The 12,918-nt window shown below is 51.0% G+C and overlaps 1 protein-coding gene across 1 annotated transcript; it reads right to left on the reverse strand.

The window, feature by feature from the left end:
* Positions 1 to 6,839: 6,839 nt before the first annotated feature.
* Positions 6,840 to 11,637, reverse strand: AANAT (aralkylamine N-acetyltransferase). The gene is made up of 3 exons (XM_065416179.1): positions 11,481 to 11,637; positions 8,532 to 8,686; positions 6,840 to 7,145 (listed from the first exon to the last, which is right to left on the reverse strand). Exons 1-3 carry the CDS (start codon positions 11,635 to 11,637, stop codon positions 6,840 to 6,842), a joined length of 618 nt encoding a protein of 205 aa, XP_065272251.1.
* Between the last annotated feature and the right edge of the window lie 1,281 nt (positions 11,638 to 12,918).

Raw genomic sequence — 12,918 nt, forward strand, 5'->3', positions numbered from 1 at the left:
GGCACCAGGTGGATTTTCTCAGTGACTGGGAAAGTGACTTCAAATCAGGGTGCAACGGAGAGGGGCGACATTGCTGTTAAGTGCCCCAGTCCTCTTCTCGGCTGTCTAAAGCCATGCAGGATGTTCACTCAGGGCTAGGCCTGCCTCAGAGCCACAGTCTGTCCCTTAGCGCTGGTGCAGGGTGCTGGGCAGGTGCTGTTATTTTGGGAACAAGGGGGGGGAGCTGCCCTGGTTGGTCACTGCTGGATGTGGGAAGGAGTGGAGCTGAACTGACCTGGTTTGCATTTCGTCCGGCCAACATGGGACAGATCTGTCACCCCACATTGAAAAGCCATAATCCCCAGTTGCAGCTGCTGGCCTGGGAGCCCAGCAGCCACTTCACCTGGGAAAGACTCGAACCAAATTGGGAACGTGGGAGACTTTGGTGCTTTTGTTCCATGCTAGGGAAAGGCCTCCAGTGGTGGGCCGTGCTCTGAGGTGATGGCCCCGTGCAGGGACTTGTGTTGCCGAACAGCCCCCTCCAGTGCCTCTCCCTCTCACCCTCCGTGAATCCTTCCATGGCAAAACTGCTGGATCCTTCCTTATGGGACTGAAGCCCCAAGAATGAGGCGTTTCAGGGCTTGCCTTGAAAGCACCTGAATGACACCCCTTGAGCTCGGTCAGCAAAATCTGCCTCTTTTCCTCCCCCTCCCCCCCGCTGCATCTTTCAATGGTCTCCCTTTCCTGACCCGCCCTTCCCTCCTTGTGCCTAATGGCGTGAGATGGGGCTTCACATCCTGTAGCCCCATCCCATCTCAGTGCCTTGCGGGTACTGTGAATCGTACTGTGAAAACGAACCCCTTTTGCAGGGGGCACTTTTTATATGCCAATATTTCTTACCTCCATAAGGCTCTAGAGAAAAACACCAGTGATCAGCCATAGCGCCTGAACCAAGTGCTCACTGGTAAGAGTCCTCAAGTGGTCATTGAGAATACCTGTCATTCTAGCGGCTGCAGTCTGAATGCTGGTGCCTGGCTCAGAGGAAACTGACCGTTTTTTAATGACACTGCTCAGGCTGATGCAGAGTCCGATTTCCAATGTGGCGCATAAGGGCTAATTCTGCCCACTTACTCAAGTTGAGCAGTGCTTTGCTGTGAAAACGGCTCTGTAGCAATCAGTCTGTTTGCATATTTAAGGTACCACTTCAGCCCAAGGAGGGGTGGTGGAATTGGGCCCTCAGCGACACTTATTTTTTCAGTCCCAATCTTCATCATCAAAGTATCCCAACCTTTTTCTGTTTGCTCTTTAAAGTAGTAAAGGCCCCCTTTTTAAAACCATTGATGCTTGGGGATTACATGCAAGGAATAGGATTTTTGAGGCTGGAGTTTTCCTTTGTAAGCACAGAGGAGCAGACTGCATTGAAGCTGGACTTGCCTCCATCTGGCTTGCTACCGGAATCAGTGTGTTCCTAGCTAGGGCGACCAGGAAACTGTCCTAAAGATGAACTAACAGAGTAACATGCTGCTGACAGTTCTGGGTCAGTGTGCATGCGTTTGCTGAGGAAGGCACAAGAAGGGGGGGCATGGATTAGTTAGCAACTGTTACAGCCCCACCTTGCTTCAGACTCTTGGGGTTTCTGAATTCTCCTCTCATATGACATGACTGTCAGAGGGTGATTCTCCACTTTTGCCACAGTATTACCTCTTTCTTTTAACCCACAAGGGGGTGGAGGGGTAGATTTTGGGTGAAAGGAACTGTCGGCTGTCCCTTCAGTGTCCAAATCCTGATCTTGGAAAAGAAAAAGCACCCAGAGAAATACCAAATCTTAGTTTTTTCCTTCTCTTCTAGGGCCCAAGTACAATAACTATCCAGTTAGTAAAAGCATGCCAGATACTATCCTATATGGTTCCATGCTATGTTCCTGTATATTAACTAGGCCATTCGACTCTTTGGGTTACTTGTTAACTTAAAGTTTAATTATCTTGTAACTAGGAGACTTTGGATCTCATGATAGAGAGAAATAACAATTAAGTTCTTAAGCATGGTATTCGGACCACATAGAACTGGGCTTCTGAAGTTACACTGCTGCATTACTGGCTGAGACCTTCTTTTAAAGAAGCAAATACAAGTTCTTTTTAAGTCCTCAATAAATTAAAATGATTCCATCCATGAACAGAAGTGGAAAGTGCCTCCTTTAACACAGACTTGGGAAGCTTTAAGCGCATGTTAATAATGGAAAGACAGAGGCATTCACCTTGGGGTCCCTAGTTCTGATACAGCCTGCGACGGACCATGTTTACCTTCTGGCGGCTGTTCAGTACGTTGCGTGTCATGTGCTGCTGGCTCGCAGCCCTGTGGATATGTATCCACATCACGTGCACCTGCTCAGCAGTGAGGCGAAGGCTTGAATAATGGGTGGAGCCCAAACTGCCATCTCCTGCACAGATGTGGGCTGGGGTTGGGTCAACAATAGAGGAAGCTTGCCCTGCTGCTGCCCATGCTGTACTTCCTCTCTGGCTAGGCAGGGATGTCAGTTAGTTTGAATAATGAATGCCTGGCGTTGCTCGTCTGAGCCATGGCAGCATGTGGGGTCCGTACCTATTGCTCTAAGCACCCTGAAGGCTTGTCTGGCTTATGATCAGCCGTCTCTGTAAACGAAGCAAGGAGATGGGCCCCTTTAGCTCCTACATTTCACAACGATCAAACAGCTTCTCCCATCACACTTGTGCATCTGGAAACCTCTCCCTGGGTTAGCAAACATGAATTGTGCTGGTGCCGGGCCACATGGTGTTCCCAGCGCACTTGGGCTGGGTGGGTGGCTACGTACAGTGTGGGGGGTTTTTTGTTTTGTTTTTTCCATACTGCCTCCAGTCCCACTCTTCTTCCCCCCCCCCCATGCTATTTTATCCAAAACCTGGAGCTCTACCCTGTCATCACTGATGCTTTTAAGTACTGTCTTTCCTTTAATAAATGTGTCTGTATTTAATGAGAAGCGCACAAAGCCCGTTTTCCGGGATCAGTCGCTGCTGCTGGATGGAGGACACTAGGTGGGGGTAGTGACACTTGTTTTGTGACCAGTTGGGGGGAGGGAGGGTGGAATAAACAGAACCAGGGTTGACTCTAAAGCCGAAGCATAAATTCAATGATGGTGAAATACAAATTGTCTAACTCTTCTTAATTAACCTGGCTGTCGTCTTAATTTGTGGCCCTTGAAGGGTCTTGGGTCAGTTACCCTGTAGCAGAACCCACCACTGCTTCCTTAGCTCTTCTCCCAAATGCAGTCATTCTCACTGGGCAGGTGCCCTCATACCACTGCCCAGTGAAGAGAGAACAATGTGGTCTCATTACGACTTGCGTAATTCCTCTCGATGGTACTTAGCAGCTGAGCACCTCTCACTCTAACGTGCCTGGGAGGTAGGGTCATGGGATTATCCCCATTTCACAGGTGGGGGAACTGAGGCACAGAGTCAGTTGCACAAGGTCTCTCAGGAAATCTGTGGTGCAAGGAACTCAACTCAAGTCTTCAAAGATCATAGGCTAGTGCTCTAACCACTGGACCCTCCTTCCTCTCTAGTGTGCTAGACCAGCCTTCCGTGCACTTTATATATGGCTAATGCTGTATCCCAACCCAAAGCTTGCTGGAGTCTCTTCATTGGTGCTACATCAGACCCCATTTAATGGCACGTGGCACTCAAAGGTGACTATCATTTATTTCTCTAGTTGTGGGTTTTCTCACTGACTTGGTCATCTGCAACGGTCTCTTACTGCAGATTCAACAAGGTTTTGCTGTCTGTGAAACTTACTAAGCTACTGAATCCTGGCGCTTGGAGACAATCAAGGGCATTCCAGTGACAAGCCCTATGAGACTTTCACGTGGTTTGTGTCGTTCCTGGACTCTCTTCGGGGGCGTTTACAGTCCCAGAACTCAAGTCTGCCTCGTGTGGTGATAAATGGAGCTGCACTGCCCATCACTGACTAGTGCCAACTGCTTTTTCCTGCTGCTGCCATCTCCCCTTTCTCACATGAAGGCTTTAAATGCTGCCTGCTTTGACTGCCACTAGCAGTCCTTGATGCTTCTGCAGCACCCTTCACGGGAGCAGTCTTCTCCTACAGTGGAAGCTGTCCCCTGTACTATTGGGATCAAGCAGTTGGCCAATTTTTGTACTGCACAGAGAGCCCGGCTTAGGTCCTGTCTGAATTCCATGCTGGTGCAAGTCCACATACAGGCTCTGTGCTTGCTTCTTGGCCAAAGGTCCTGTTATGGGATTTTAAACAAGTGCCTTCATGCGGTAACAGGCTGAGCGGCAGGAGCAGAGCTGCCCCTTAACACAGGCCTAGTTGACACTAGGAAAGATTTGCCCGTGTAGCTTACCAACCAACTCTCCTAGTGTCGACACTGCTTACACTGGCAACACATGCTTTTGCCAGTATAGCTGATACCAGGTCCCCAAACAAAATATCCTGGCGAAAGGACTCTGTCCACACTAGGGCTTTGACTGGTCTAGAAAAACACCACGCTAGGGCTTTGGCTGGTCTCTACCCGACATTACGATAACAGCAACGTTTTCTAGCATAGACCTGGGCGCAGTTTCCCTGCTAAGGACAGAGGGTGGGTTAACTCCAGACAGTGAGCAGGGTCTGGTGGGAGGGGCTGCAGCCGTGGAGCAGGAGTGGGGTGGATGGAAATAATGTCCTTCCTGATTTAAATTCAAACTGCCCCAAGGGTGAGAATGGAGCGGGCAGGCCTGGCCCTGGTGTGGGAGAGCCAGGTATGCTGGGAGCCACCGGCATCCTGCATGTGAAGTGTTACTGTAGTTGTGGTATGCTGCCAGCAGCCCGGACATATGAGAGCGCTCTGATCTGTCCTTCCTTACAAGGGATGTTCCAGAAAGGGCTGCATTTCCTCCGTCCTGCACAAAACAGCTCTCCCCTCCCTTCTGCTGTAAATTCCTAGGATGCTTGTTGGGAAAGGATTGATTTCATTCAGAACAGATTTTTAAACCAAAGTCCAGGCAGGCGAAACTGACTTTGCTTTTCTTGCAAGGGGAGGCTAGGAAGGGGAGACAGGCTGGATATCTTTGGAAAGCAGATAGGGCTTCAGAAGCCCTATGGAAAGGAATGGTGGCACAATTCTCTCCTCAACGACCGCCTCCTAGGCTGCTTCAGAGGGCCAAACAAGGGACGGCAGCAGACTCCAGAGTGAAGGGCTGTCATCCTGCAGTATCCCTGCAGCAAGGGGGTGGGGGAAGGGGGGATTACCTCTCTCCCTTTCACACTCCCTCTTAGCATTAAATGTTCCCTTGTGCCTCAGGCTGGATACTTCCAACCTTCCCTTAGCTTTTAGACTTAGCTAAAACGGCCGGGGGAAGATGCTTTGTGGCCCACTGGCTTTTTGATGTAACTTCTCAAGTGTGCAGACCAAACTCTGCACCCTTCCCTTTGTCTACCGCTGTTACCGGCTGTTGAATTGTGTTCCAGGAAAAAACACGCACACAAGAACCCCATTGGAAAACACAACAAATAAACCCTTTATTTGCTGATGAACAAAAGAACTGACAAACAGCACAGGGTGTTCCCAGGGGCTTTCATATTTCCAGTGAACTAGGATGGCATGAGCTAGTAGCTCTGGTCTATACACAGAACTGGTCCGTGGGATGAGGGAGGGAGTGCGGGCTGATGTACCCTCTTGTTCTGAAGGAATAAACCAAGTGGTGTTGCCACGTTTGGATTTTGCAAAACCCTGTGTGATTATCTGATCAATCTGATGGGAACGACTTTCATCTGTGATTCTCTGGAGCCATTCTAGCAGTGCTTTGGATTTCACTAGATAAGGACCACAAATATATCTTAAAGGGTCTGTTGAAAAAGCTACCCCTTAATAGCCATTTGGGGGTGGGAGTTGATGGGAATGTCTATCCAGTGGTGTAGCCTCCTGGCTGGGCTCTTTAGAGAGCGTTCAGTCCCATGTTATATTTTGCTCTCCCTTAGGCCTTGAGCGTGCTGTGGTTTGGGGACAGTATCTCCTATATTGGGTTGGAAGTTGGTGCCCTAGTCTGTCGGAGCAGGGGTAGCCATCACTGAGCCTACATTATTATGGGATTTCTCACACGTCTGTTGGTTGTCAACCTATAACAGCAGGAGGGCGAGGGAGGAAGGGGACTTGCTGGAGCCTAGCGTAGCTGAATGTATCTCACATATGTACAGAACATACGAGCACGGATTCCATTTAATGCATCACAGCAGAACATGGCAGTGAGCAACTAGCATGAGAAGGCGCGGACGGCTTTTCCCAGCAGAGACCCCAAGAGGTGTCTGCCACATGTTATTGGCCTTGGAGCATTTGATAAAGAAAACAAAAACAGGGAATCAATGAACTGATCCATGTGGTGCTGCTTCTCAAGCAATGTTTTTCCCCCCCTCTATAATTGCATAACATGCTCTCAGAGCTTTATTACTCCCACTGCTGCTTTTAAAGCCAGGGGCTAAAGGGAAGGCTTGCGCTAGCCAGAATTGATGTACCCCTGTCCTGGGGAGGTCAAACTCAACAGCTGTAGCCTTATGGAGCCTGCCTGTTGAGCTCTGGACCGAAGAGGCAAGGGTGCTTACTGTGGTTCTGCTGCCTTTCGCTCCGTATCTGTAAGCTCGATGGCTGGGTCAGCGCTAGGACCAGTTAAGAGGCAAGTGGGCTGGGCCTGGAGCTACTAGTTAAAAGGCAGCCAGCTGGAATACCAGGCAGGCACAAAAGTAAGCAGTGAGCATGGATGCTGCTTGTAAGGAGAGCAGCAGCTCTGTCTCCCTGTATGTGGCTGCCCACCCCTAACATTGCCTGAGAAGCGTCGAAGCTGGGGGAAGGCGCCATCTCAGCAGCCGCTGTTTCTGCGCATGAAGGCGTGGCCGCGCACGGGGTACTGCATCTCGACAAACGCCAGCGAGCCCACGGTGACCTCGCAGGGGCCCCGCACCTTGAAGCCGCACTTCCGGTAGAAGGGGATGAGGAAGTCCTCGCACATCAGCATGGCCCGCCGCACGTAGGGCAGGCAGCGGAGGTACTGCAGGTAGCGCCACATCAGGATGGAGCCCTTGCCCTGCTGGCGGAAGGTGCGGTGCACGGCCAGCGCGTGGATGTGCACGGTGGTGCCACCGGGCTTGTGCAGAGTCAGTGCGTCCTGCCGGGGGAGGGGAGACAGGAAAGCGTGTCAGCTGGCGGTTCGCCCACTGCCGCAGTGCCCTCTCATTCTGTGTCGAGAGCGCTCATTTGACTGGGCTGCAGATGTAATGGGCCAGATCCTCAGCTGGTGTGAATGAGCAGCTTCCATGGGAGTAGGCAGATGCACACCAGCTGCGGCTCTCCCCTGATCTACTGGAGGTGTTGTCCAAGTACAAAGTGCTTTGCAGACAGTACCCAAAGGCTCATGACACCCCTGAATAGATGAAGTCATCCCCATTTCACAGAGGGGGAAACTGAGGCACGAAGCAGTTAGGGCCTGATTGTTCAGTGTTGAGCTCCCAGTCCCCACCCCCCAATCTCCATCTCCAAATGACTATAATTGGAGCTGTGGTTGCTCAGCCCTTCCTGAAAATCAGGTCCTACGTGACTTGCCCAGGGTGCCAGAGAGGCCGTGACAGAGCCAGGCATACGCCCCAGGAGTCCAGCCACCTAGTTTCCTGCTCTAACTGATTAGAGGGTGCTCCTTCCCCTGCAAAGGCTTACAGAACCCTTTCCCTTTTAATTACTTGTAATTGTAAAGAGGTTTTTTTTTTTTAATATTAAACACATTTTAATACCAAAGCAATAACTCTGTTCTACTTATTTTTGTCCTGTAGCAATTAATACTGCAAGAGAGCTCTCTCCAGGAGTGAACTCACTCCAGGATGCTTGTAGAAATCGATTAGCTTGTAAAGTGCTTTGCAGAAGAGAGGCTGAATCAGCAGGAAGTATATTTGTCCCTAGGAGAATGGCCCTGTTTGTATTGCAGTTAATAGTCTGATGGAGTTAACAGTGGGTTGAGTTTGGGCTTTCAATAGTAGCCACGTTGTGAATGAAAGGTGCCGAGGGGGAATTTTTTACCTCTCCGTTTCTAGTCTGTAAGGTGGCAGCCCCTTAGAACAGAGAAGAGGGGATTTGCATATGCAGGGAGCAATACAGAGCCTGCCTTACTCTGGCACTTAGCCAAAGCCCTGTTGCCCCAAGAGTTGTGGATGTCTCTGAAATGGAAAAGCCCTCTTGGCAGATGGGGCTGAACCGTGGCTGCAAAGCTGGAGGGCATTGGAGAAGGGAGTCTCCCCCGCCCCTTTGAAATAAATATAAAAAGGGTGTCTTACAAACTGAACTAATTAGGTACCTGGAGCAGCCCCTGCCCTCCTTCCCTGCACTTGGGTGCTCAGCTCAGCACCCGGGTCACATGCTCCCTTGGAGTAACCCCCAATAACTACAGTCATGCCTATGCGCATTGGACTTCACCCTCTTGTCTCAAAGCTCTGTCGTCGTCCTCTTCATCCCTAGCATGGAAAGGAAATGGAGACAAGATGCAGTAACAGGAGCTGGTTCTTACCTGGCTGAGTTTTTCTTGGTCCCAAAGGGATCCTATAATGAAAGCCACCAGTCGGCCTTCTTCAAACCAGCCAAGCGACAGCTCAGGGCACAGGTTCAGAAAGTGGCGGATCTCATCCAGGTGAAGGGGGCAGTCGCCCGAAACGGAGATAAATGCTAGAGAAGAATAAAAACAAGGCAATGTCAAGAGGGAACAGCCTCTCCTCCCCTAGGCTGGGAGAACCTCAGACTAATTGATGATGGGCTGGGAATTGGAGCTTAACAAACATGAGGGGTGTGAACCAAAGTCCTGGATCCAGGTGCTCATGAACTTTGGGGAAGTTTGAATCCAGATCTGAACTTTGTGGCTCAAGTCAATCTCTCCTTCCAGGAGAAGCCAGAAAGGACTGGGATTCCCCTTCTCACCCATACATCTTCTGTAAGTTACTTCCTTTTAGAAGATGGGCACTTCACACTTGAGAAAGCAAAGCCCTCGGCTCTCCCAAGCCGGAGAACTGTTCTAGGAAGCTGTGCCTGCTCTGTTCTCTGATCAGTACATCTCTGATCTGGGACATTGCTTTAAGGCTCGCTAGTTCACTGTGCTCTCCCTGCGGGTTTTCTGAGTCACTCCTACAGCATTTAGCACGCAATTTAAAACCAGCCACAGATATTTATATAGTTTCAAAGTTCCTGCTAATTGATTTGGAAAACACTGGTCTTGAAATGTTATGATTATCTCTACAGCTTGGGAAATGATCAATAAAAGGGAAAGCTGGTTAGAGGTAAAAGCAGTTTGGGTGGGATATACAAAGGGACTTAGAGGTTGCAACACTGACCCTCCCAGCACCTAACTTTTAGGTGCATCGAAAATCAGAGGCACACCTGGCAATCCACAAAGCCGAGTTAGGCACCGAGATTCCCTATATAATGAACAGGGAGAGCCAGGCGCCCTAGACTGGGATCCACAAAGCCAGCATGCTCAGAGCGGAGCTGCCTAACGTAGTCAATGGGCGATTCCGATGAGAGAAGTGTGCGCTAAGCCCCACTCCTCTTGGACATAGGTGCTCTGCAGCCCTGAGGTAGGTGCCTATCTCTGCTGGTGATCCCCGAACAGCAACGGGGCACCTGCCTCGCCCAATACCAAACAGCTGGAGGTCCCTACCTCTCGGGAGCGCTCTAACCACTGGGCTACAGAATCATTGTCTCTCTCTGGCCCAAGACTGAGAGAATGATTCTGCAGTCCAGTTATACGGTGGTCAGTATGATCACCATTACCTCTTCCAGCTGGATTTTGAATGGGACCAGATCTGGGAGGCAGCCTCTGAGCACGCCTACTGGATTGGGTGCCGAATGCCTGTCCTCCCTTGATTCATGAATTGCTCTGGGGCTTAGGCAGGACATGCCTGGAGGAACACAGCAGTGCACATGCTTAGAGGCAGAAACAGGTGCCTAGGGAACTTTTGCTCTGAAAACATAGGCCCTGAGTGAATTTAGGGAGTTTTGTGCATCACAGGGAAGCCAAAACTGGGATTTAGGTGCCTAAGTCTTGAGTTTAGGTACGTCAGTATCTGTGGCTCTGAGCCTTTGTGTTTAGGGTTTGAGAATGCGGGAAGTATATATTGCCTTCTGGTAAGAGCTATGGTAGTTATCTCCCTCTGCTCTGGGCTCCTCCCAGCTTTGATTTCCAGGCCTGGTTCTCTGTTGTCCTGTATCTCGTGCAGGCATTTACACCTGTGCAAAGGAGATCAGCATGGAAGTATTTACATCCACTTTGTTCTCCCTTTGCACGGGTGTAAATGACACGATGGAGAATCTGGTCTTGTCGTCACTAGTAGAAACCCCTCCCTTCTACACGGCAGGTGGCAAGTTCTCATTGGAACATTACAGGCTTATGCCAGGATGTCTCTTGCCGTTGGCCATTGCTGACTGTTGCATGGAAATTACTCCCCCTTCTCTAGCAGGTTTGCTGGCTTTCCTTTGAAATTTATCGCAAGAGGGAACAAAGGGCCAAACTCAGCCCAGACCCGAGTGGTGATGGGGTCCATGGTTTGCAGGTCTTGCAGACCCAGAGAAATCTCATGAGAAGAACTAGGCTAGCTACAAATGCTCTTGGCTCCAATGAGCACTTGATCTGTAACTCTCGGGTTCGAAGACTGAAAAATTGATTCTGACTAATCTGTTTGTATCCCAGCTGGCTTCAGTGTTCAGTGTCGGAAGCGCACAGCAAGGAGAGAACACCCCACTTGGAGGAAAAGGGTTATTTGTTCCCAGTGGAATCTGGCCCTACTGACCCTGCTATGGTGAAAAGCCCTTCCTAGGGCAGGATAAGAGGGCCAAGTGCTTTCTAATGTACCCCAAGGCGCATGCTGCTTTCCTTGCTGCAGGGAGCCTCTCTGCACAGTGGTGCTGGTATGTGAATAAACGTGACTTCAGTGTGGCTCTGTGGAGTCTAGGAATTTTGCTATTGACTCCACTGGGACCAGGAACAGCCCTTAAGTGGGTTCCACCCTATAACACCTGGCTTCCAGCACACCTAAAGCTGCCTCCACCTCTGATTCTCCCTGTCCTTGTGGGAAGACGGGGGAGTGCTGGCTGGCTTTATCGGGGGAAGGTGAGTTTTCAAATACCCTCGCAAACAGATTGACTGACTGGGGCTTGTAACAGATCTGACACTAAAGACGCTGGGGGAGAGGTAAACGGGTCACTCATTCTCTCTTTCCATTTGTGTCTCCATTGCTACTTGGTTAGCTCTGTAAAGCACTTTGGGCCCCAGCTTCTAAGACAGATGCTATAACGACTCTCCGCTGTTCCTGCCTGCGGTGCTAAGCCCTGGTCCCCTGCAGAAGGAGGGACATTTCCACTTGCACGCCAGCGCCAGGTGTATTTCTGAATTAAGGCCTGGGGCAGTACTGTGGTTTCTTTGGCTGAGCAGGACTGAGGCAGATAGCTAGTGGGGAAGGAGGGCTCTTACCTTCTCTCTCAATCTCAAATACGCTGATTGCATCCTCGGGAGTGAGGCACCGGAACTCGCTGGCGGGAAGCGTGTGGCGGCGTTGGCGTCCGGGCGAGCTCCGCGGAGGCCTCAGGTGAATGGGCTTCAGGAAAGGCAAGGCGCTGATCACGGACATCCTCCGTTATTTCTGGTGTCCTCCGTAAACTTCTCCTCCGTTTGGCCACCGGTGTCGTCAGCGAGTCACTATTTCAGTAAATATGCTCCAGCGGGATCAGCCAACCGGCCAAAAATACCTGCCAAGCACATACTGGATTAGGCAGCCTGCCTCCCTCGCTATATATGCACGCCGTGCCCTGCATGAGCCTGCACGGCCACCCAGCCTGTCAGCGCAAACGCGCTCGGGTTCTCAGACATAATCGCCGCCACAATGCAAATGCGGGGCCTGCGCTCACGGCAATGGGGCTCTGGCATGGGACAGGTCACAAAAACAACTCCCACCTGCCAGGCAGCTGAAGCGTAGGAACAAAAGCCAGCCACCTGGCTGCTGAGGCGCTGAGCGCTAATGACAGAGCGGAGGGATGAGAAAGGGCTTTTACAGCCTGGGGCCCAGCCAGCGGGGTTAAGTGGTGAGACGGGCGGGGTTATGCGCTGACGTGAGCGGGGGGAGGGAAAGTGGCTCTAAGGTCACCAAAAAGCTGGATCTGGTGACTCAACAAAGCACGCTTAGGGCCTGATCCTGCCTGGCGCTGAGTCTCTCCTGCTGAGTGTTGAGCACCCACAACTCTCTGGCTTGCGTTGGAGTTCAACCCCTCGCAGGAGACCCTGAGCAGCTTGCAGGATTGGGCCCTTAATGCTGTCAAGCCAATCTTCTGCTTTCTGGGAAGCTCTTATGGTAATCGTGTAATTAACGAGCTGAGTGGAGGGGCTCAGAGCCCAATGCTTTTTCCCCTTTGAGAAGAGGAGGAAGTGGGGTCAAGGCAGGGGGCGAGGGGGGTGGGGAGTGACCCACAATGTGAATGAACTCTGGAGGCACTTGGTCTGGGAGAGAACTTGAGGGTGAACTTTGGAGAGGGTGTCGCTGAAAGAAGGAACCCCCTTCAGCCTATCAGAAAAACCCCTTAGCAGGACAGAGCTCCTGCAAGCAGCTTTCTTAGCTTCAGCAGCTACTGGCAGAAAAATTGCCTATCTGGAGTGTCCATGCCTGGATGAGAAGAGCCACCCCCAAGCAACTGCCTCTTCCTGGAAGTATAGGGCTGGCATTGCCTTCTCTCTTCTCAGGCACACACATTCTGATCTCTGCCCTCTCCTGGGCAGTGCTGCTGAGTGCCCTTTTGTGGGGCAGGTTTGCCCACCTGCTTCCAGACTGCCCCCAGCCTCCTGTGTGCTCCAGTCTGGATTAGTTAAGATGGAGGAAATGCATTTCCTATGGTACAAATGAGCTGCAGATGGAGTGCAT

The sequence above is a fragment of the Emys orbicularis genome, chromosome 13 (genome assembly GCF_028017835.1).
Source record: "Emys orbicularis isolate rEmyOrb1 chromosome 13, rEmyOrb1.hap1, whole genome shotgun sequence".
Taxonomy (NCBI): Eukaryota; Metazoa; Chordata; order Testudines; family Emydidae; genus Emys; species Emys orbicularis.